Source organism: Petromyzon marinus, chromosome 33, assembly GCF_048934315.1.
Source record: "Petromyzon marinus isolate PM22_M1 ecotype Great Lakes invasive population chromosome 33, UKy_Petmar_22M1.pri1.0, whole genome shotgun sequence".
NCBI classification, from domain to species: Eukaryota; Metazoa; Chordata; class Hyperoartia; order Petromyzontiformes; family Petromyzontidae; genus Petromyzon; species Petromyzon marinus.
The window spans coordinates 5,670,961-5,693,749 of NC_133699.1; the positions used below are offsets into that span (position 1 = coordinate 5,670,961).

General features: G+C 52.6%; 1 protein-coding gene across 1 annotated transcript in view; it reads left to right on the forward strand.

Moving 5' to 3' along the window:
* LOC116948353 (uncharacterized) overlaps positions 1 to 22,490 on the forward strand; it is a 92,546-nt gene extending 70,056 nt beyond the window's left edge. Inside the window, exons 12-22 of the mRNA XM_032964955.2 lie at positions 1,135 to 1,207; positions 4,454 to 4,627; positions 6,330 to 6,443; positions 8,154 to 8,181; positions 8,322 to 8,407; positions 11,183 to 11,299; positions 11,735 to 11,850; positions 13,081 to 13,353; positions 14,189 to 14,320; positions 14,953 to 15,091; positions 17,341 to 22,490. Of these exons, the coding sequence (XP_032820846.2) occupies positions 1,135 to 1,207; positions 4,454 to 4,627; positions 6,330 to 6,443; positions 8,154 to 8,181; positions 8,322 to 8,407; positions 11,183 to 11,299; positions 11,735 to 11,850; positions 13,081 to 13,353; positions 14,189 to 14,320; positions 14,953 to 15,091; positions 17,341 to 17,840 (1,752 nt within the window). The 3' untranslated portion in view covers positions 17,841 to 22,490. The remainder of the gene's footprint in view (positions 1 to 1,134; positions 1,208 to 4,453; positions 4,628 to 6,329; positions 6,444 to 8,153; positions 8,182 to 8,321; positions 8,408 to 11,182; positions 11,300 to 11,734; positions 11,851 to 13,080; positions 13,354 to 14,188; positions 14,321 to 14,952; positions 15,092 to 17,340) is intronic.
* Positions 22,491 to 22,789: the final 299 nt, after the last annotated feature.

The following is a 22,789-nucleotide window of genomic DNA, read 5'->3' on the forward strand; positions in this document are numbered from 1 at the left end:
GTTGAAAAATTACACAAACACGTTAAATTCACTGCTTGGGGGGCGGCGGGCTCGCCTTGGCAAAGAAGCTGAGGATCGACGGCTGACCGGAGGGCGTCGTCGCCGCGCGTGACTGCGGCGGACGCCCCCCGGGGCTTGCGTTTGGCCGGTGGGGTGGCGCCCATCGTGTCGATCGCCACCTGCTGCTGCTGGCGCTTGTTGGCAAGAGTCTGGGCGGGCGGCGCGTTGCTGTCGGGATCACGAGTGGGGCGGACTGAAAAATAATAATAATTATTGACCTGATTTTTGCGGGACTCCGGGGTCCCGCCAAATGATTCATTTCATCAAACACACAAATGCACATCACACTCCGAGGGCACAACCGTAAAGAAGTGCAAACGAACACAGACACGTACATTCAGACAGAGTGTGTCGTCAGTGTAAATAATGAGATATGAACGGAGATGGCGGGCGAGTCTATGATTGTGGGGGTGTTGGGGGGGGGGAGCAGGCACGATGGAAACTGCATGAAGAAAATTGAGCAAGTCGATGAAGGTTAATCGTGAGAGCCTCTCCGTTTCAAACAGCGGCACTTAAATAAGAATAAAAAAAAATGTAGCATCCGCTTCCAGGGGCTGTTCTTTCACACTCGAAGGAGTGTGCCGATCTGCAACACATCCAAACGGATATTTCGTCTCGTATGTATGTTGAACTTATATTGCACCGTACATAGCCAACCGTTTTAATTGCCGGTGTGGGGGAAGGACAACAAACTGAACACAAATAGCAGTTCTAAAGAAATCAGTTTTCAATCTAGATTATTTCAAATTGCATAGCTCCAGTGGCTTCCTAATATCGGAAGGGAGAGCGTTCCAGACGGCCTGAGAAGCGCATCTGAAAGCGCGCGATGCAGTGACCGTCTTCGTTCGCTGGCTCGGCACATTAAATAAACATCGATTCATCATTGACCCCGCGTAGTAAAGTAACTGTAACGAGTAAAGTAGCGGTTTCCGGAACGACGGAAACAAAAACATCTGAAAGAACCCCCCGATCGTCCTATGAATTACCTTCAGCAGCACACGAGCGGGCGCGCGAACTCCGCGTGCCCGCTTCGCGGTGATGGATGTCCTCGGGTTTTTTTTTACTTCCTTTCAGGAAGTGGAGAGGGGATCGCGGTGCTCGTGCCGGCCCGGCTACACGGGGCGCCGCTGCGAGAAACCCATCGACGGTAACTTCACCCTCGGCCGCGCGTCTTCTACCCCACCCCAACCCCAACCCTCTCTCTCTCGGGAAATCTCTCGCCCTCCGTCTCGGTTTTCTCCGCGAGACTTCACCGAGCGGAAAGCCGAGTCACGGGGAGCGGGTGGCCGCGATCGCCGCCGCGCAGCTGGAAGAGGAGAAGCGTAACGGGGGGTGGGGGGGGGGAGTGGAGGGGTGCTGATCTCTTGCGAAGTGCCGGGCAGATGGGGTGAGGGTCGGCGGGAGGACTGTGCCGAGTGGCCCCCGTTGGCTTAGCCGGGGGGCAGCGTTGGAGGGGAAGCCGGGATTACCAGCAGCCTCGATTGCGTTGTTCGTTTGAGCAAGGACTCACTTTGCTCAAATGAAATCTGGCTGCCGCCTGATGATGCCGGTTGTAATTACTGGCGAAACGTCGTGCTCAGATTGTAAATGTTGTGGATTTGCTCTCCAACACACCGGTGGTGCTGTACTAGTAACGAATTGGCATGTTCTGTTTACGTGACAAACCTTACTAATTTATTGTGTATGGTGGTGGCGGGTTTAACGTCACATTTATATCCACGCAATCTAACCCAAAATAAACTGTGTTATGGATTATATTGGTCGCAGAAGCCTACGTGTTAAACTAAGTTGTTGGTGTCGGCGGGTAGAGCTAGGACTAGTGGCTGGTTTGTCAGGATTAGGGGTAAAGGTCGGACTCGTGGCTGCTTCTTTAATTGGTTAGGATTGGGATGAGTGAAAGGTCAAATACAATTGGCCTGTTGCGTAGTTGATTAGGGCTACGGTTAGTACGGATGGCTTGTTGTCTTAATTATTTTGGAGTAGGGTTATGATCGGTGAGAGGACTAGTTCTAGTGATTTGTTTCGGTTTATGTTAGAGAGCGAGTACACAGTAGCTGCGTGGCTATTGCCGTGGTCAGTGAGAGGAGCCAAGTCCTCCGTTGCCTGCAGTGCCTTCAACCGAAACACCGTTTCGGCTCGTATTTGGGGAACGTGAACGTTTCACGGTGACCGATTTAAATGCGCGAGAACGTTTTGTTTGTTGTATGATAGTCACGGTAACTGCGCGGCCCGTGTCATCACCCCCCACGCCTGCCCCCCCGGAAAAAGCCCCACGGTTCCGTCTTTGTGTTGCCGTCCGCCAGGTTCGGAGGACGCAATTCGTAAAGAGCGACGGCGTTGATGGAAACGTTTCCACGCTCGCAACAACCTTTAAGTCTGCCTTTGGCGGCGGTGCTGCATTTGTTGAACAACACAGGGCGGGGAAGTGGTGGTGGTGGTGGGGAGGGTGGTGTGTGGCTCAATGTGTACTCGCTCGTTTGGAAATTCCGGCGTTTCAGAAACGGCGGCGATGAGGCGGCGGCGGCGGCGGCGGCGGGGTGGTGCCGTCCCGTCCCCCCGCCCGCCACCACCAAACCCCAAAATAAAAACAAACGGAAAAAATAACCCCCCCCCCACCCCAGAAATAAACACCGAGCTTAAGGACGGCTAATGCGATCCGCGCTCGAGTGGACACTCAGAGCCTCTTGCCAGCGGAGGCCCACTATTTACTCCAGAGGGAGGAGGAGGAGGAGGGGGAGTGGGGCTAGGGCAGGACGGTTTTTTTTTACGTGATCTTGTCTCTATCACTTCACCACTTGGGTCACCGCCGTCTGCCGCCACAAATAAGGCGGGCAGCGAGGCTCGGTGCTCGGCGCGGAAAGAGCCACGGGCCGCCGCCCCCCCCCCACCCACCCCTCGGAGTCCTCCCGCGTCAGGGACATCGCGGGCAGCAACGCGGAGGCGGCCCCCATGAGCCAAGACCCGAGGTGTCAACCCGCGTGGAGCGACGTGATTTTTTTTGGAAGAAAATTCTTTTTTTTTTTCAAAAGAAAAAGTCCCTCGCGATGCCGTCAAGAACGGGTTCAGGGTTCGCGGGCCGCCGTCGTGCAAATATAGCGTTCCCTTAATGATCGCGTCGTCATCATCATCGCGTGTATTTTCGTTGCCCGTTCCCCCCCCCCCCACCCACTACCCACCGAAGTGAGTGTGTGGGGATTACTCGCCGTGGGCGTCCTGGATAGGGAGCCAAAAATTGTCCGCTAATGAACGCCGTCGCCTTACGCACGGAAAATGGAAATAACTCGAAGTGCCGCACCCGGCTCGCTAATCGCGCGGGGCTAATCGAGTTGCGAACGTAATCCTGCCGCGGGTGCTGGCTCGCGTCCACTTCGTCCGCACCTGTCGTCGCTGTTTTATTTCATCGGTTGGCCAATTGCTGAAACCCCGAGTTCGATTCGCAAACCAAGGGCCCGAGCGAGATCTGAACCGGTTCCTGACCTCCCGGCCGCCGCCCCCCACCCCCCCCCCCCCCCAAATCCCCTCCCAACCCCCTTCACGGTTACCCGCTCCGACCGGCGTAGTGAAGCATGGTCAGACAATCCTCATGATCGACACACCGTTGGGAGACCTTCCTCTAGCAGTGGGCCAGGCAAAGGGGGCTGCGCTGTTATTTGGTTTAATTTCCGTCGCTTGTCTCATGCAGCACAGTGCATGCGCGTCGACTCAAATGAGTACCCGGTGCGATGTGTAAGCATCGTCACTAAGAAGACAAAGGCGGCCGGGCGTGGTGTTGGCCACCCACCCCCTCGTGTGCCGTGCCGTTCTTTATAGGTGCTCGCTAACAGCACTTGCCCCCAAAGTCTGTTAAGGTTACACGGGGAATCTTCGTCTTTGTCGAGTGAATATTAGCCCAGGGTAGTGTAGCGGTCAGCGTGCTGCGCAACAAGCCTGGCGACCCGGGTTCGATTCCTGCTCACGGCCAACACCGGTAGCGATTATCTGAACCGGTCCTGGGCCACCCCTAAGTCGACTCAGCCTCAAATGAGTACCTGGTGCGATGTGTAAATATCGCCACTAGGGAGTCAAAGGCGGTCGGGCGTAGTGTTGGCCACCCACCCCCTCGTGTGCCCTTCATAGGTGCTGCTCGCTAACAGCACTTGCCCCTACAGTCTGTTACAGGCTATATGGGGGATCTTTGTCTTTTTCTATTTGTGGCATAACGTGGTTGGCACGGGCCCTTGGTGGTGCAAAAATGATATGGGACGCCCCCATGTTGCCCATCTCCATGGCCCGCCACCTGGACTCTGGGCCTGGGCAACAGTTGCACTGCCAGCGCACTCGACAGCCACGGCGCTGACCTCGGTGGCGCGCGCGTGTGCGTGTGCCGTGCGTGTGTCGTCTCGCACGTGAGCAGGGCCTGAGAACTGCACAGCGGCCGTGGCGAACAGAACGGCGGGGGGTGCGGCGGCAGTGCCGTCGTCGGTGGCCGTCGGAGACTCCTGCCGGAACGGAGGCTCGTGCGTGTGGCAGGCTGGCGCTCTCCGCTGCGTCTGTCCCGCCGGCTGGGAGGGGGAGCTTTGCGAGCGCGGTGAGTGCCGGATTCCGGCTCCACGGGGCAGGCCCGCCGTCGGTTGGGTCAATTCTGCGGCGACGGAATCACGGAATGGCGCAGAAGTTGCCAATCACAGCGTGAAAACGCAACAATCATTTTTGGGCTTTGAAGTCTCTAAATGTCCGTGCCGCAAAAGTGTACGTGAATATTAGCCCCACTGACAACCCACTGCTGCTTGAAGGCGTTTCCAAGCCACATTGTTCATGGGGGATGTTTGATTTTACTTCACCTTTCTGGTCAGTGCGGGTTGGTGAAGGGGGGGAGGCCCAGAACTGATGCATACATCGCTCTCCCACTGATGTTGGCCACGGCAGGGAATCGAACTTAGAGGGCACCAGGTTCATAGCGCAATACGCGAACCAATGCGTCACTCGTGACTCTACCTCCTCGGTTGGATGCCCTCTCAGGCATCTTCCCTCCTTCGGCTGTCACTCTGTCACTGCTCTCGACCGCTAGCCGTCCTCATCCCCTCAGATCCACGTCTCTCAGCAGTGCGACGTCTCTAAACCCACCAATGTTCGCTCTCATCCGGACGTCTCCTCTTTCTATCCCTCGGCGTAATTTGCAAGCATTGCCGTGTAAATGGAGAAAACGTTTAATGTTTGTTGGCGATCGTCCTCGCGCTTAGCCAAGTCGCGCTCAAACACACCGGCAGGTCACCGGGAGATGAGAGCGGTCTCAGCATCACGTCGCTAATAATAGGGCTCCCTGCCGCGGTGTTTGAACGCTCGCCTTTTGTCCAGAAGGACAAATTTGGCTAGGGCCCCACAATTAATTATGGGGGTTTTTTTGTTGTTGCTTTCATCTCCGCTGTCGATACGCGCTGCTGGTCGCTGAGATTTTTTTTTCTCCTTAATTGTGATTCAGCGTGACAGACGCGGCACGGGCACATCATTTTATGGGCCGATTCATTTGGACAATTGTTGGGGGGTGTGGGGCTGCGATAAGCACAACAGTATTAGCATAAAGTCCTTTACGAAAATAAAAAAAAATTTGGCGGAAGGAAAAAAAAGAATAAGAAATCTCCGATCCCAAAAAATATTCGTAAAGTTTCCAAAGCTCTCCTCAAATATGCACACGTGTGCAAATACCCATTCGAGTTTTCACTACGTGTTAAATACATACCACACTGTAACTCTACACGTTTATGGCAAGCACATTGTGAGAGTGTTTATCGGTGTTGAGAGCAAAATAATAATAAAATAAATTTGAAATGTATTACAATAATAATCAGGCCTCCCCATGCCATTCGCGCCACTCGTGGGAGTTGTTTCACCATATTTTGCCATGCGGGTTGCGAGGGGTTGGTCGGTGGGAGCTTGGGAGGGGTGATCACGATCGGTTCAGACATCGCTCGCCACCGATCGAAACTCGGGGTCGCGGGGTTCAGAGCGAAGTGCCGTTCAACCGCTGCACTCCTGCTCCCCAAGTCAAATGTATACAGAGTAAAAAAAAACACACACACACACAAGTGGCAGACGTAGAAACATCACAACAAAACTCAAGCGTACCTCTTATCCTGCTGTGAGTGGCTATTTAAAAAAAAATGAATATTTTTTTGCTACAAAAAATTCAAACTGTTAATCGGCTTCATGCCGTAAGACAAGCAATCCATCGGTGTCCCAGAACGCATTAAAAATGCATGACTTTTTTCTTCCTCCTCCTCCTCGACTCTCAGCTGTGAGCCGCTGCGACCCGAACCCCTGCCAGAACGGTGGGCAGTGCCGTGACCTCGCTGGGGACTTCTCGTGCCAGTGCGAGGGCGAGTGGACGGGCAGCACCTGCGGCTCCAGTGAGGCCTGCATTGCGACACAAACGCGACAAAGGCACCACACAGCAGACGGTGCACCTCACCACAAAGGGACAAGTTGGGGCTCCAATCACGGGGCAGTAGCGGAGAAGCGCTCGCTTTGTCTGCTCCGTGCCCTGCCCGCTCGGTCGCTCACTCTTCTGCTCGTACGCAAACTCAAGACGCTCGCCTCTCTGCCCATTCGCTTACCGTCTGACTCACCTGTTTTTGCCAATTAGGTCACCTGCTTACTGGCCCGGTGCTCACACACGTGCCTGAACAATCACTCATTCATTCACCCACCCAAGCATGAGTGTGTCGAAGCTAAACTATGTTGGGGAGTCCTTAACACATGTCGTGAGAGACATTCATGCGACGTAGTGCAGTCACACATTTTTTTATACCGAGGGCAAATGTAAGTCATACGTGGCTCTCATCATCAATACCATGGGTCCCTTCTGGTCAGCATGAGCCCTTGCTCGAATCTGTATGACAATACTTAAGTGGGTGCTGCGACTGACGCACTCGAAGAAGGATGAACAAATGCACAGATAACTCCTGTGCAGGTTTTCGCGGTTGTGCCGCATCACCCTCCAACGTGTCATCGGGTCACGTTCTTTTTCGTCACGGTGGCGGGGCATCATTTGTAAATCAATCCGATCGCAGATTTTTTTTTCGTCGTTACTGCAATCGCCGGTGACGCGCGGACGTGGCGATTTCCGTTTGGGCGTTGTTGCGATCGCGACGGCGGGCGGCAAATCGGCCTATACCGCTCCCGTTGCCCCGGCCGTCGAATAACGGCGAGGGTCACGGCTTCTCAAGGTGGCGTCCGCGGGCCGGCGGAGGGGCCGCGGTGGGTGGGCACTTCGTTCAGTCGCGCGCCAAGCTCACGGCGGAGCCTGAGCCCCCGGACTATTAAAACTAAAACTAAACTTTTTTCAGCAGTTAAGTCCCACTGAGCTATATGGCTTATCGTGTGGAATATGCATTGCAACAAAATACTCTAAGCACATGTTTCTGAAAGTGGAGGGAAAACCCGGAGGGCCCGAAGAAAAATCCACGCGATCACGTGGAGGGAGAACACGCAAACTCAAAATATACAGCAGCAGGCGTCAGGGTTGGGATCGAACCCACGACCATCCTGTGTACCAGGCGAGGGAGATAAGATCTCGCCACCAGCGACACATTCCCTCATTGCCTCTTAGAGTCAAGGTGTGCGAGGCCCGGTCGCCTCGACTCGGGCGAAACTCGGGGCTTTCGCCATGTCAATCCGTCGCACCTAAAGCAGCACATCTGATCGAGCGAAGTGTGTTCCTTGGCGCGCACCGAACGGCGTCAAGGGAATCGCTCCCAAAGTTAAGAAAGCAAATTTACGAAAGCCTCTTGGGGTGCTTCGGTAAAAAAAAAAAATGGAGATTACGGCAGCTATGCGTTCAATATTGTTTCTATCCTCGCTTATTAAAAACAAGTGAATATAATAATAACAAGCGATGATCCCTGCGGCGAGCTGTTTCCCAGGACTCTGTGTATGGATCGTGCTAAAATGTTTACGCGCGTCAGACGGCACGCTGCAAACGGACGCTGATCCCAACGGGCGCGAATGCTCTCGGTTCTTGGCACGGGCGGCCGTATTGATACACGTTTGTATTTTTACGCTATTGCGCTGTACGAGATTTCACCTTCTCAAATCCCTGTTTTCTCTCCACTTTTCAGGTGCGAACGACTGCGCTTCACATCTGTGGTACGTGCAGCTCCTGCGGCACACAATGGTGCAAAGTCTGAAGTTTATCGGCTTTTGTAATGATCACAGTTTCGAATAGTCGTGTTTTCATTCTCTACCCCCCCCCCGCCGGCCCCCGTCTCGTGCCGTGACGTGCGCAGCCACAACGGCGGCACGTGCGTGGACGGAGGGGACTGGTACCTCTGCGAGTGCGCCCCGGGATTCTCAGGGCCCGACTGCCGCATAAGTAAGACGTCGCACACCCCCCCCCCCCCCTCTACTACACTATACACTACTACATTATACACTACTATACATTACTATACTGTGCATAAGTATACACTACTACACTATCCACCACTACACTATCCACTACACTAGCCACTACACTAGCCACTACACTATCCACTACACTACTATACGCTACACTACGATCCACTACACTACTATACATAGACTCTAGCTCTCACAGGCATTCCCAGGCGAGCCGAGAGACATAGTCCCGCCAGTGTCTCCTGGGCCGGCAGAGAGAGGAATGATCTCAGACGGACTGGACCTTGGCAATGGACACTCAACATATGTACATTAACAAAACCCTGATCGAAGTTATGGCTTTTATTCTAGAAGCACATACATTTCTCATTGATGCTCATATTAGTTCTGGTTACTGCTGTTAAACTGTCATATTACATATATTTATATTGTCAAACTGTCAGATTATTTTACGACGTTCATAAGTTTGAGTAAGATCGCCTACATCTAGCGACGGATGAGAGATTTGTCCATATTGTTATTGCGTCAAATTCACAGTCACTTCGCCATTGGGCCCTCCTCGTTTATGGGAAGGGTCGGTTGAATTCGACTCCGTGTTGGTTGTGACCGGCATCACTCTGTGACCATCCCGTCCTACTGTGACCCTTGACCTGAGTTGAACTTGACTGCTCCATTCCAGTCCTGCCAAAAGCGCATCGTTCCCATTGCGTTTTCCCTCCGCCAGTTTGCCCCGGTTTTTTTTGTTGTGCCAAGAAATTATACAATAAGTTAATTCCCAACAGCGGCGGCAACAGAAGCAGCAGCAGCAGCAACGTTTAGGCCCCGCGACGCCTACCTCGGCATCAATCATCACCAGGATTTAGCACCCCCTGCTGCAGTGGAGCCAAATTTACTGTGGAACTCCGGGCCCGACTGCCAAGGGGTCAGTCTCAGGTCCTGTTTCGCTTCGGGTTTCTCGTCAGGTTACAGGGATTGTAAAGCCCGAGTTGGCTCCCTGTGCTCCTGCCAGAGAGGCACCTCCGATCATTAAATAACACCACACCACTCCACGTGCAATAAAAAAAAAAATACAAAACTCAATACAGAGAAACTTAACAGCGTGCCAGTTTTTTTTTTACAATATTATAATCTTGGTGGATTGTGGGAAACATTTACTGTAATCATAAATGAATGCACACAATTCTGGTTTGTTCCCTTAAAATAAAAAAAACACGTAGATCCACGCAGGACTTCATTTATCACCGAGTATTTTCCGCCAGCTATGTAAAACGGCATATTAGAATAGGTGACACGTGGCTTTTAGTAGCCACTACCATAGCTAGAGGTATCCTGAACCGCGTGTAGAAATACAATCGACGTCGCTAACCCAGACAGGCCTGGCTGAAATTAAGCGCAGCTGCTTCATTGGGTTACCAACGCACGTTGTCGAAATATTCGGCTCGAAAGTTTGCCTGGCCGCCACTCCGCACCGCGTCGCGAGCAGCATCGTGGGACCAAAGTAGCGTAGTGCAGTTGGCACGGGCCCTGAGGGCAAGGAAGAGAATGGAATCGCTGCACCACCCCCCCCCCCCCCGTTCAATTCCACCCCCCGTCTTTGCTGGCCTCTAGGTCCCAGCCACCCCTGGGGGCCCCAATGCAGTTGTGTGCCACGGTGGCTAGGAGATGTTAACTACCTCGCCTGGTATACAGGAGGTCGTGGATTCGATCCTGACCCTGACGCCTGCTGTATATTTGGAGTTTGCGTGTCTCTCTCTCCCCCCGTGGTCGTGTGGATCTTTATCCGGGTCCTCCGGTTTCTACCTCCGCATTTACAATCAACGTGCGTTCGGAATATTTGACTGCTATAAATTTCCACGCGATAAGCCGCTTTGTTGAGCTATCATTTGTGGCCAGGTCGCTTCTGGTAAAAGAGCTACGTAGCTCAAGGGCCTTTACCCGGTAAAATAAAAAAAAAGAATACAAATTTTTTTTTTAAAGTTTGAAAGTTTAGTTTGTATGGCCTGCGCACACTCGATAGCCACGCCACTCCGTGGGACCCACTGCGGCTCTCGCAGATCCGACTGCAACTCTTTGTCGGAGAGGGCAAGAGGAGCGGGAAGCTCAGAGGCAGTGCGCCACCGCTCGACTGCTCAACCCCAGACCACCCAGCTGCTGCTGTTACGTCTGTAACACTGCCATTCAATGGGAACCCTCTCCCCCATTCCAACATGTAAACTAGGAAAATAAACAGCGCTCTTTCCAGCGCGCAAAAAGGTTCACTTGCGTCCAGCAAAATCTGAGCACGAGAGGAATACTCCAATCTATCAACGACCCCTGGAGTGACTTGTTACAAAAACGTCCGCGTTCTCTTTTGTTCCCATTATAACGGTCAGCTGTTGCCGTTATAATGAATGAATGAATGCTCTTTCCTGCGGTCTGAAATAGCTCGAAAGAGCCGAGGTTTTTAGCGTGGCACTTATGCGAGAAGGGCGCCTCAACATTACAGATCACGTGCGTTTTGCAATCAACAGCAATGCCCTTTATTTATCCAGCAAAGACTGGCCGAGCCTTTTCTGGGGGGCGGAATACCGTGTAAATGCTACACAATTGTTGTGCAGTGTAACACGCCAACGATAACACACTCAAGCACACGGTACGCAGCGATAGATTCATACACACGGTGACACATTGAACACACGCGACAACACACTGGAGCACGCGACGAGCGACTCTCTCGTCTGCCGCGTTGCCGCCGTGCCCCCGAGTGCAGACGTGAACGAGTGCCAGTCGTCCCCGTGCCCGCGCGGGGCCTCCTGCGTCGATGAGATTAATGGCTACAGGTGCGTGTGTCCTCCGGGGCAGCCCGACTCCAACTGCCACCAACCTGGTGAGTGAGATCATCCGACCCCCCCTCACCCCTCAACCCTAACGCCCAGCGAGCGAACAACTGAACAAAAAAACACACGAACAAACGCACGCACGCGCCATGTGCGCCATACTCAGCCAGGCGCTTGCACACATGCACAGGGACAGAGGCTGCCCCTGTAGCCTGTGGAGTGTACAGGCGGTGCAACTACACCGGTGCCCACGCGCCGGATAGGGGCCCGGGCTCCGGGCTGCGAACGGTGGGGGAAATTGGACGTGCCGACCCGCAGGCCCGAAGTGCCAAACGGCCGGCAACAAACGGCAGGCGCATTCCGGGTGACTTGGGTTCTAAAATCCACTCGTAAACAAATTCATTCAAAGTCCGCCGAAGTGTTTCTGACGAATGCGGCGAGTTGTTTTGTTCATCAATAATGATTCTTATTATAAATTCACGCAGCCATGGAGGTGCCCAGGCCATGCTGGCCCCACGGGGAGTTCCGCGCGCATGGCTCCACGTGGGTCGATGGGTGCAACACCTGCCAGTGCGTCGACGGCTGGGGCAACTGCACCAAGGTTCGAACGCTCCTCGCCCATCATCATCCATTTACACATCACCATCATCATTATCATAAGCCATGACCAATCCACTGTGGGATAAAGGCCTTCTCAAGCCGCCACCATCTGTGGCCAGTGACTTGTATCCACCAGTCACAGTGAGAGGTATCCTGGATGTGATGTGCCGGACATCTGTGAATAAGAGCTTTGTAGCTCATCAGATTCCTCCAGTATAAATATATATTCTGATTTTCTGGGTGATCGGCTCAGATAGACACGGCTCTCAGGACGTCTGAACCAGAATGGAATAGTAGGCCAAATATTGACCCTGTAGGAGCGTTCTCTTTAGGGCAATTTAGTGGAGGCCTTCTGCCATCAGTATGGTAATTTCAGGGCTGCGCCTTTACCATCACCTATCCCACAGCCACGCGGACCCTTTGCCTTGATGGTGTCTGAAGACCCACAGTGATCGAGAGTGCAGGGTCTGCTTATTCAGATGAGAAAAATAAAAATACGCGCGCGTGTTTTGTTTGGGTCGGAAGTTAATGTTAACATTGGATCGGGTGGTGCACTCCGCTCGCTCACCGGCTCACTCTCACAGCGAGACCGATGATGTGGGACATTTATTAAACCGCGTGTTCCAGTTCCTCGATATGCTTTCTTTGGATGTTGATGCTCATTGGATTTTTTCCACTTGACTTGGTGTGAATTATAATCAGAGTTGGGTGGATGTGAATACAGGATTCGTTGAACCGGCAGAAAATTAAACGTTAGGGCTGCGCAGAGAGAAACATTTTACTGAATGTTAGAAGCGAAGGAAGACTGAGCTTTGGGCAATTCAAATGCACGGCTTCGAAGCATCAACCACGCAACCACACAGCATCGCCCACAGCACAATAGAGAATCAACCGCATAACTCCACACAATCAACCACACAGCATCGACCACCACAGGATAAACCGTACGTAATTATCCAAGCAGAATCAACAACACAACCGCACAGAATCAACGACACCACCACAAAGAGTCAACCACATAACCCCACATCATGAACCACATGACCCCACATCATGAACCACATGACCCGGTAGATTCAACCATCAAAACCGCCATGGTCCCACCACTAACCACACCCCCCGCACCTCCAATTAGCACGGTTGCCTGTGTAAGGTGCGTACGTACATTCCTGCCAGGACACGCGCCAGTTTTCACTCTCAACTCCCGCCCCCCTCCCCGCGCCTCGCCCAGGTGTGGTGCGGTCGGAGTTCGTGCTCTCTCTCCGCGGTGGCCTCGCCGGGCACGTCCGACCCCGGCTGCCCTCCGGCCCACGCGTGTCGGCTGGCGCGGCGTAGGCACGGCTGCCTGGCGGGGCCGTGCCGGGAGGGGGCCGGCGAGTGCGTGGGGCCGCCGCTGCCGCCGCCGCCCGCCGACTGCCGCCCCGTCCCGCCGCCGGATGGGGTGGCCGAGCGGCCGGGCTGCGTGCGGCTCACACTGCGTGTGGATCGCGCCCGCCTGCCTGCGGTAACGTGCGGCGGGAACTTTTCTGTTTGTTTGTTTAATGCCATGATCGATCCACTGCTGCTTCTTGATTGGCCGCCGCCGCCACCGCTTTTATTCTGGTGGTGGTGGTGGTTATTTTATTTTTTGTTCTTCACGGTTGCCGAGTACAGGCCCAAAGATTTCATGTGCCAAGCGGCCAGCAAAAGAAAGCACTCCTAAATGTTTCATTCGTCTTCCTACTTCTCTCCAATGGCTATTAACCTAGCAGCAGCAATACATCGATGTCTACATTGTGATTCTAGCGGCTGGTTTCAGAGGCCCGGGAGTGTGATTCGCCCGTGCCCCTTCATTCATTTACCTGTACGTGTCAAACCTTGAACTGCATTCCACACACCCCATATTTTCGAAAGCTGCACATAATCACCTTCAAAATGACACGCCCTTCTCTGTATGATTGGGATTATTTCATTCGTAAATGATTATTGGCAAGGAAGGATCCCGCCAAGGAGATGCCAACTCAACGGGTAGTAATTTCATCTCCGGACGTCTGGACGGCCAATTTTGAAAAGTTGTATGTCCTGCCAGGACACGCGTCAGTTTCCGAGGGTTAACGGGACTGGCAGGAACTAAAGGTCTCGTGATTGGCTCTCGAAACATCCGGAGATGAAATTACGACAGCTGGAGAAGCACCTCCATTGGCGAGATCTGTCATCACCTACGGACGATGCGACGTTTAAAGTCTAAATCGGAACGGCCGTCACGAATGTTTTTCTTTCGATCGGGATGCCTACCTCGCCTAATGCGTGGTACTGCCCGTGAATCGCCAACGTCAAAACCGAACGCGATTCTCTCACAGGGCACGACGGTGGAGCACATCTGTGCGGACCTGAGGCTCCTGCCGGGCGTGCGGGACTTCTCCTGGGTCTACTCGCTCTTCGTGCTCTGCGAGCGGCCCGAGGGACGCGAAGACACGGTCGTCGTCGCGATAGTAAGCCAGGCGGGGGGGGGGGTTCCGCGCACGCACGCGCCCGACGCTGCCCCCCAAACCCCTGGGTCTCACCCACAGGCTTGCCCAACCTGGCCAGGATTTCCCAGGGTCGTTCTCTCGATGAAGAGGCGGTTGACGTCCTGTGGGCACCTGTGAATGCTTCCCGAGATGTTAAACGTCTCCGCTTTCGCCAGTTGCGTAATAATAGGCGGCTCTACTACTACTACTACTCCTACTGTGTTTTATTTTATTTTGCCAGGTAAGGTTCACTGAGCTATACAGCTCTTTTCAAAAGTGACCTGGCCACAAATGATAGCTCAACGAAGTGGCTTATCATGTTTACAGTTATAACAGCCAAATACTCTAAACGCATGTTTCTAAATGTGTTTCTAAAACACATATACAGGTACATACAAGCATACACATAGAGATAGATAGATGCACACACAGATACACACAGACAGAGATCCCCCGCATTATTTTTTGAGAGACTGTTTGGGTAAGTGATGTTCCGGAGCGCCCACCAATGACGTCTGCGCTCGCAGCTCCACCACAGCAGCGTTCCTTTCCAAAACAAAGGTGCATGACTACGGTGATTGATGAATAAATAAATCAATATCGCGTTCTTCCAGTCCACAGACCGCTCGGCAGGGTCCCAGGGGAGCGGGGCGGTGTGGGGCGCGGCCACGGTGCTCGCCGAGGCCGCGCGGCGGAGGAGCGGGGAGCGAATTGCAGCCATCTCGGACGTGGAGCTCAACTCCAAACGGCCAGGTCAGGGTCGCCCCCCCCCCCTTCCCTACCCCGTCACGTCATCGGCAAATCTGTCCCACAGGCATTATTGTAGCTGCGGTGGTGGCAGTGATGGTCAGGAGCGGTGTCATAGAAGTTACTGCGCTGCGCCACGAACCCGGCGAGCCGAGTTCGATTTCCGCTCATGGTCAATATCAGTGACGATTATTTGAACTAGCCCTGGGCCTCCTCTAGGTCGACTCAGCCTCAAAATGTGTGCCTGGTCCGGTGTGTAAACATCGCCACTAGGGAGAAAAAGGTGGTCGGGCATGGTGCTGGCCACCCACCACCTCGTGTGCCATGCCGGCCTTCATAGGTGCTCGCTAACAGCGCTTGCCCCAACTGTCAGTTAAATACTATATGGGGGATCTTTGTCTTTGGTGGCCACTGAGATCATGGAGCTTTGAGAAGCTGTCATCAGCTGACAGAGGCTGCCACCATCTCTGGCATGATAGCCCCTGAGCCAAGGCAATTGGTCGGTACCACTTCGGGTGGCAAATGCTAATGTATACACCATAAGCATGAAGACTAGCATCCACACTTTCCATACTATATAAGATACTTCCTATTTATCTTCATCTTCCATGGAAGTTTCCTATCACATTAATTTTTAGTTTTATGATAAACATAGCTAAAACGGTGACCTTGCTATCCAACATATTGTGATATGATAAAATTATTATCGGAAACCATGGTGAGCATTTGCCACCCTGTGTGTTACCGATAAAAACAATTTTGGTCAATGCATCCGAGGATCAAGAGATTTCAGCTGAAGTGACTGTCACCGTGGCAGCGTGAGTGAGCCAGAGCCCCGGATTGGCTTATCGGCCACGTTTAGAGGATTGCTGAATCCCTAGGTTTTGATCTACCACGAAGCTCATGGGGCAGCTTAAACCGCATCCGCTGCACAAACCATGGAAGACGCGGATACCTGATGCACAAATGGCAAATAAAAAACTCTCCAGTAGTGTGCGACAGCGGTTATCCAGAACAGACCGTAACAACGTATGACGACGCAACGCCCCGATTCACGAATACGAAGGAGACATCACGGGTGATACACTCCGCCGCTGCTGACGCGGTTATCTGGGCTTGACCAGCTGAAGGTGAAATTGTAGTCGTTGTCTCGCTCGGAGGTCTCCATAGGGCAATCAGCTTGGACGCGCGCGCTACAATCGCAGTGGCAGACAAACCGTGAGCGTTGACACGATGCCTGTGGGGCACAAAAACAACTTTAATTTGCCTTGCGTCCTCTTACAGTGGAAGAGACTTTAAAAATGGATGAGATGGCCGCAGTTTGAGAGGCAGATCACAATCATGGGAATGTTAATAATACCCACGTTGTCACTTATTCATATGTAATGACATTTACTTATCCAGGAAAGCCTCACTAAGCCTCAATAATTATTTTGTTAAGGTCCTGCATTGGGGATGTTTGGCCTGTTCCATTCATAATTGTTTGGTTTTGAGACTAAACTTTTATGTTATTTTACTGGGTAAGGCCCACTGAGCTATACAGCTCTTTTTCAGAAGCGACCTGGCCACAAATGACAGCTCAACGAAGCGGCTTATTGCGTGCAAATTTATAGTAGCCAAATTCTCTAAACGTGTATGTCGATTCTAAACGTGGAGGGAAAAACCGAATGTCGTGTTTTCGGTAGAAGTCCACAATGCATACGAGGGATTAACTTAAGAGATCCTTAAGGACAGGGACATGAAGCCAATTGCTATAGTGCCAGGTCCTGTCCCCCTCGCTACCCACTGGACTGGGAGTAGCAACACAAATCTGAGCGATCCACCGAGCGTTGCATTCAAAGCACCCACGTAGACTAATTTATGGGCAGATCTTTTAATCAACCTACAGACAGAAGAACAGACGATCAGATAGACCGATGGATAGATGGATGGAATTATGCAGACGAATGGATGAACGGATTCTCACACAGAACCACGTGCAGACTGTAGAGTGGACGTACGCACGGACATACTAACAGATGGACAGGCACGTTGACTAAGGGATGGACAAGATGGATGGAATTATGCAGATTAAAGGTCACGTGCACAGCCTAATGGACAGACGAATTAACTTAAAAACAAAGCACGGACAGATTGAAGCATGGCCGTGCGGACAGACTAAGAGATAAACGAGCGAAATGATAGAATGAATCGTTCAGACGGACATGTTAACCACCCCCCCCCCCCCCCCCACCTGCGGCGCCCTTGTGCATCAGACCACGTGCTGCTGGCCGTCGTGTCTTCGCTGCTGCTCGTGCTGCTCGCCACAGCCGTGCTGCTCTGCGTCTGGTGCCTCCGTCGGCGACAGCGACGGCGACAGCGGCGGCGGCGGAAGAGGAACGACGACGACGACGACGAGGAGCCGGTGGCAGCGCCGGACGTGGCAGGCCGCCGAAACAACGCCGGCGCCGCGGCCGCCGGCGGACAGCCGCCGGCCAAGATCCACAACCCCATCGTGCGGCACCCGCGCGCGGCCCTGCCCGCGCGCGCCGTCAGCAACAAGGAGCTGGAGATGAAGCTCAAGGGCAGGACTCACAACTCCGAGCTGGAGCAGGTGGAGATCGACAAGCTGCGGAGGCCGGCGGGCAAAGCGGACGCGGGGAGCGGCGGCGGGAACAGCCTCGCCGCGGCCCAGGCGGCCCAAGCGGAGTGCGAGCCGCTGAGGCCCAACGTGCAGCCGTGCGGCCAACCCCAGATCCTGCAGGTGACCGTATGATGCCCAGCGGGCGGGTGGACTCGATGAAAGCTAAAACTCACTGAAAACAATTAAAACGCTGTTGTGATCTTCCACTCGCGCGGTTATTTTTTTTTTTTAAACGTGCAGCAGTATTTTTTTTTTTACGTTGTTTTTGTTGTTTTATTGCGAGGGATTATAAAATCATGCCAAAAGTTGTTGCGCGCTCGAGTGTAGGGGAATTCGGATCGAGGGATTGTTATCGACAGTGGTCGTGTCGCGACGCAGGGTCAACGCCTGTGAGCTGAAGCGAGCTTGGCCGGGGCTTGGGGATGTGCGGAGTTCACCGCCGGCACAGTGCAGCGAGCGTGCCCGCATTTTGAAACGAGGAAAAACATAATCAATCAGCTGTGCAGTTTAGTTTAGTTTTTATATATATGTCCAGCAGAAGCGGTTTGAATAAAATTCACACTTTGCACTTTTTGCTCTCTCCTGGTGTAGGCGTACAAGCACCTTCAGGCCGTGTTACTTGCCCGATCGCGTTTTCAGGGCTTTTACTCCTCGTCCACAAAGCCTCGCGCCCTCGCAGCCAGCGTCCCGTGGGAGACGGAGGTGCTGTGCCGTGTTTGCACGGTCGTTATAAAACAGGCCGGAGTTTTCCCTCGGTCGTAACAAGAACACATACTCTCTGGTTCTTTCGGCAAAGTCACGTAGATAGAAAAAAATAATTAAACAACACGACGTTTCGGTCGCAACACAAGCGTCCTAATGACGTCCTGACGACGGACGCTTGTGTTGCGACCGAAACGTCGTGTTCTTTTATTATTTTTTCTACCTACGTTACTTTACCGAAAGAACCAGAGAGTATGGATTCCTGCAATCACGAAAGCTTCAAATCAACAAGATCACACCCCGTGCATCGACAAATTATTGCGTGCAATTGCATTGGCTGTGGTTGCACAGCTGCGAATTAAAAAAAAATTAACCCATTCGTCAATAAGAATTTGTCCTTAAAAGTAAAAATATGTAAAAGGCAATAATTCGGGAAATGGTCCTTTTTCATAACACATAGAGGCCAGAGAGTTCGAGTCAGGCCCTCTCCCCTATTTATCTGCTGGCCTCTCTATTAACGTGATGGGCCATTTCCCCGAAACGTCGCCTTTTATAAAAAAAAATTCCATGCAAGGTGAGAGGATGTTCTTGACGATTGTGCCGACTTTCAAATATGGGCAAGTGTGGCCCAGTGTGCCTCGGTTCCTTGCACCAGTGCTCCGAGGCCGTGCAAAGCGCCGAGAGCACAGCTCCACACCGTCACGAGCCCGGAGGAAAGCGACCGTGTATTTTAAACGCACGCTATCCCACGCCGAACGCCTATTCTTTCCTCGCACTGTTCTGTTGTAAAAATCGATACGGCTCGAGCGGTGAGCAACGCAAGCGGCGGCAACGTCCATAATTTTCGCAGTGTTTGCGCCGCCCTTTGTTTAAGCGCAAATGCGGCCTCACAGCCGACCCGAACACGGGTCCACATCGCTCTTCCACGCTCCACACCGCCCCCCCCCCCCCCGCCCCCACCGTAACGTCGCGACTGCACCCGAGAGCCACTTGCCTCAGAGTGAGTGGCTGCCTTTCGTAAAGTGAGCCACTCGGCCCGGTGACAGCTGGCCGTGCGGCCCAGGTTGCAGCTCGCAGTAAGGTCACTGTGGGTACCGAGGCTGAGCCAACTTATGCAGTTAACGAAGCAGGCGGGCTCAGTTTTGAGAGTTCATGGGAACACGGACAGAGAAGGAGGGAGAGAGAGCGAGAGAGTGGTTTTGGAGTGAAATGTGGTAATTGTGACCCGTGAAGGGCTCGCAGTACTGCTGTGCTCCTTACACGTTGATGCAGTGATGCGTCACAATCTGAACACCGACCGTTCCCCTCCAGGTGACCTCTAGCTGATGTCCTGTCTTCAAGACAAAAAAAGCAGATGATTCACATCTCGACGGCGCGGCCGAAATGCAAGCACATTGTGGCGCCCAAACGATTTGGGCCTGCTGTTCGTGCAGAGACGAAGGGCACTACGGAAAAAGTCTGGCGCCAACGATATGGCGAATCTTCGGTATCAATGAGTGGCCTTCCCCTGGACACTGCTGTGGCTTCTACCTACGAGCCGAGTGCGTGCGATAGCGGAGCACGTCTTCCGGTTAGCCCAGGGGTCCGCAAACCAAAATAACAAGAACAGGCATTTCTTTAGAAATCGGTACAAAAAAAACCTCTATGTCAAGAGCCACAATGCACGTGCATAACGTCACGAAGGAGTCCTTCAAGAGACGCCTGAGGCTCCGGAGCCTCAGATTGCTTACCCCTGGGTGAGTCCAACACCCCTGCTCATTTGTTGCCACGTCAGCCTTCCCTTCGCTGGCTACGCTGTCGACTTGGCAGCTGGTACCCCGCGGAAAATTCAAAAGGGCCTTTGGAAACCGCAGGCAGACTTTTAACGGCCAAGCGCTCAATCATCTTAGGAGCTTGTGTGAACTTTGGCAACGGTCATGTGCACACTCGATTTGGCGTTAAGATCCGATATTTAAACAATCGTTATTGTATTGATTTTGTTTATTGTTATTGTGTATGGCTGGGTGGTGTTGTGAATAGTGTTTGACGCACAATCGGAAGGTCGCAAGTTCACATCCTGGATTGACCGAGCTAATCATCCCCCTCCCCCCCCCCCCCCGAGTATATAAAATTAGTACCACGAGGTGGGAAGTTGACGGTGGTTGTCCCAGACCGAAAGGCTGGCTCTTGCCATAGACATGTAGAATTTCCATGACTTGGCTCAAGGCCACCAATGGAGATGAGCATTGTCCAGTTCGCGTTTGAGCAGGGAGACGCTTTCAATCGACCTCTTGCACCGTAATCATGAGCATTAAGGTTCGTTTTTCTTTTCTTTTTTTTATATATAACTCTGAATGTCAATAAAGATGCCGGCACATCCGTGGAATTTCCATTTGCCCATTGTAACGGACCGTCACCAGATTGCCAAGTGCTTCTGAGTGACAAAACGCTGCTACGACAACACCGAGTTGGATTCACCAGTTTGAAAGAGCCACCGTGCGCTTAGGGGTAACTCCAGGGCAGTGCTCGCTGGAAATTCTTCATCAACACACACTTAGCATTAAATTATGTTTTTTTACTGGCCCGCAGAGAGCCCCAACACTCTATGCCAATGCTGGATCCAGCTACTCGTGGTAAATGCGTTGCCAATAACAATTCCTGATATCACGTACATAAACGTTACCCCTCGCCCCCACGAATATTCGTGACCAATATTCAGAAATATTGGTTCCACATCCGAATATTTTTGCCCCCTTGTTTTTTTAGTTCCAAAGTAATCTCTCTCTGCCTATGCATCTATACCCGTGCATTTTATACTATAGCCTTAAATTTAACACCACTTTCCACACTTAACTCGTGAAAGAGTTTTCTTTCCGTCGCTGTACTTTTTCACACCATTCGTTTGGTCCCGACTTTGTCCTCGACAAAGTAGTGCCCAGCCATAAAGTAGTGCCTAACCCGAAAAGTCGTGCCTAACCATAACACAACGCCTAATCACCTAACCGGGGGGGTGAAAATACCTAGGGGGGGGGGGGGGCGAGGAAGCAAAGTTTGCTGGTGGCAACGAATATTCGCTAGCCCCCTGGAGGAATTGATATTTGTTTACTCTGGAAACACTTTCGCGGAAACTGCCCACCCCCCCCAGTGGTGTCGTTGCTTCGCCATGCGAGCGATAATTTTCCATGGAGAGCGGAGACGTGGACGCCAACCACGGAGTGGCGCCTCCACGCGAGGGGCCTCCTCCCCACGGCCGTTGCTCGCGCTTTCGTTTTTGCTGCCTCTGTAAACGCGCAACATTGCGTGGGTTGGTTTTGGTCGTCGTCGGCACCGATCACTTCCGGCGAACGAAGGAGCAGGAAAAAGAGAGGCGGAGAGAGTTAGAAACGTTTTGGTGAGATTCCCGGCGCAGTTTTTTTTTGTTTTTACGATCGTGCCGCAGAGCCATCCGATGCGATTTTGTCTGTTCCGCGTGATTTCCACACGCCTGGGAGCTTCTTCAGTTCCTCGAAGAGGCTCCCAGCACGTGAAGTGAAACGTTGGATATCGTGCCGAGCAGCGAGCGGCGCAAGCCGTATACGCTCCTGAGAGCCGTGCAGCACAACCGCAGTTGCACCGCGCGCGGTGCTCAGCACGCAAAACGAAACGTCGGACGTCATCCCCGAAAGAAAAAAAACACGCGATACAACCCTCCAAAAAAGAACACATCGGAGAGTTCGTGAAAATCTTTCCCCCCCCCCAGCTCGCGGTGTTTCCGACGCGCAGAGCGACGCGGGAGCCGCTCCGGACTTCGCTCCCTCGGATCCGTGCGGTGCGCGGAATTTTAAACATTCGCTGCAGATCAATCCCGCCGGCTTCCGACGGAGATCACACACGGCTCTGGTCGTAGCTCATCTTGTAACGGATTGCGAAATTTCTGATACTTTGCGATACACGTGCATTCCTATTTTATAAAAAGACTTATTTATTGCAGGTGTACATTGCTTTAGCGGAATGTGGAGTTGGCCTTTTTGTCACTGTACAGGTCTTTTTTGTAATGCCACGATGATTATAGCCGTGAAACACGCATTGTTTCAATAAAGATTTTGTTTTTCTTATCATCAACCGCGAGTCGTTCAACGCTCATTTACGAACTCCGCTTGGGGAAATAATTCCACTCTGGACGTGGAATTATGAAGAACTCGGATGACTCAAATTCACTCGGTTGGCCGAACAGCTTCATCCACTCCGTTGACCTAAATGTGATATTTGCATCATCAGCAGCAGCAGCACTGCTGGATAAACGTTTCCCCAAGCCAGCGCCATCTCTCACGGTCAGGATGCGACAATTCACCCAGCAGCTCCACACGAGCGGATTTCTTTGCTCGCTCTCCATGACGATCGTCAACGTCCACGTGTATTTT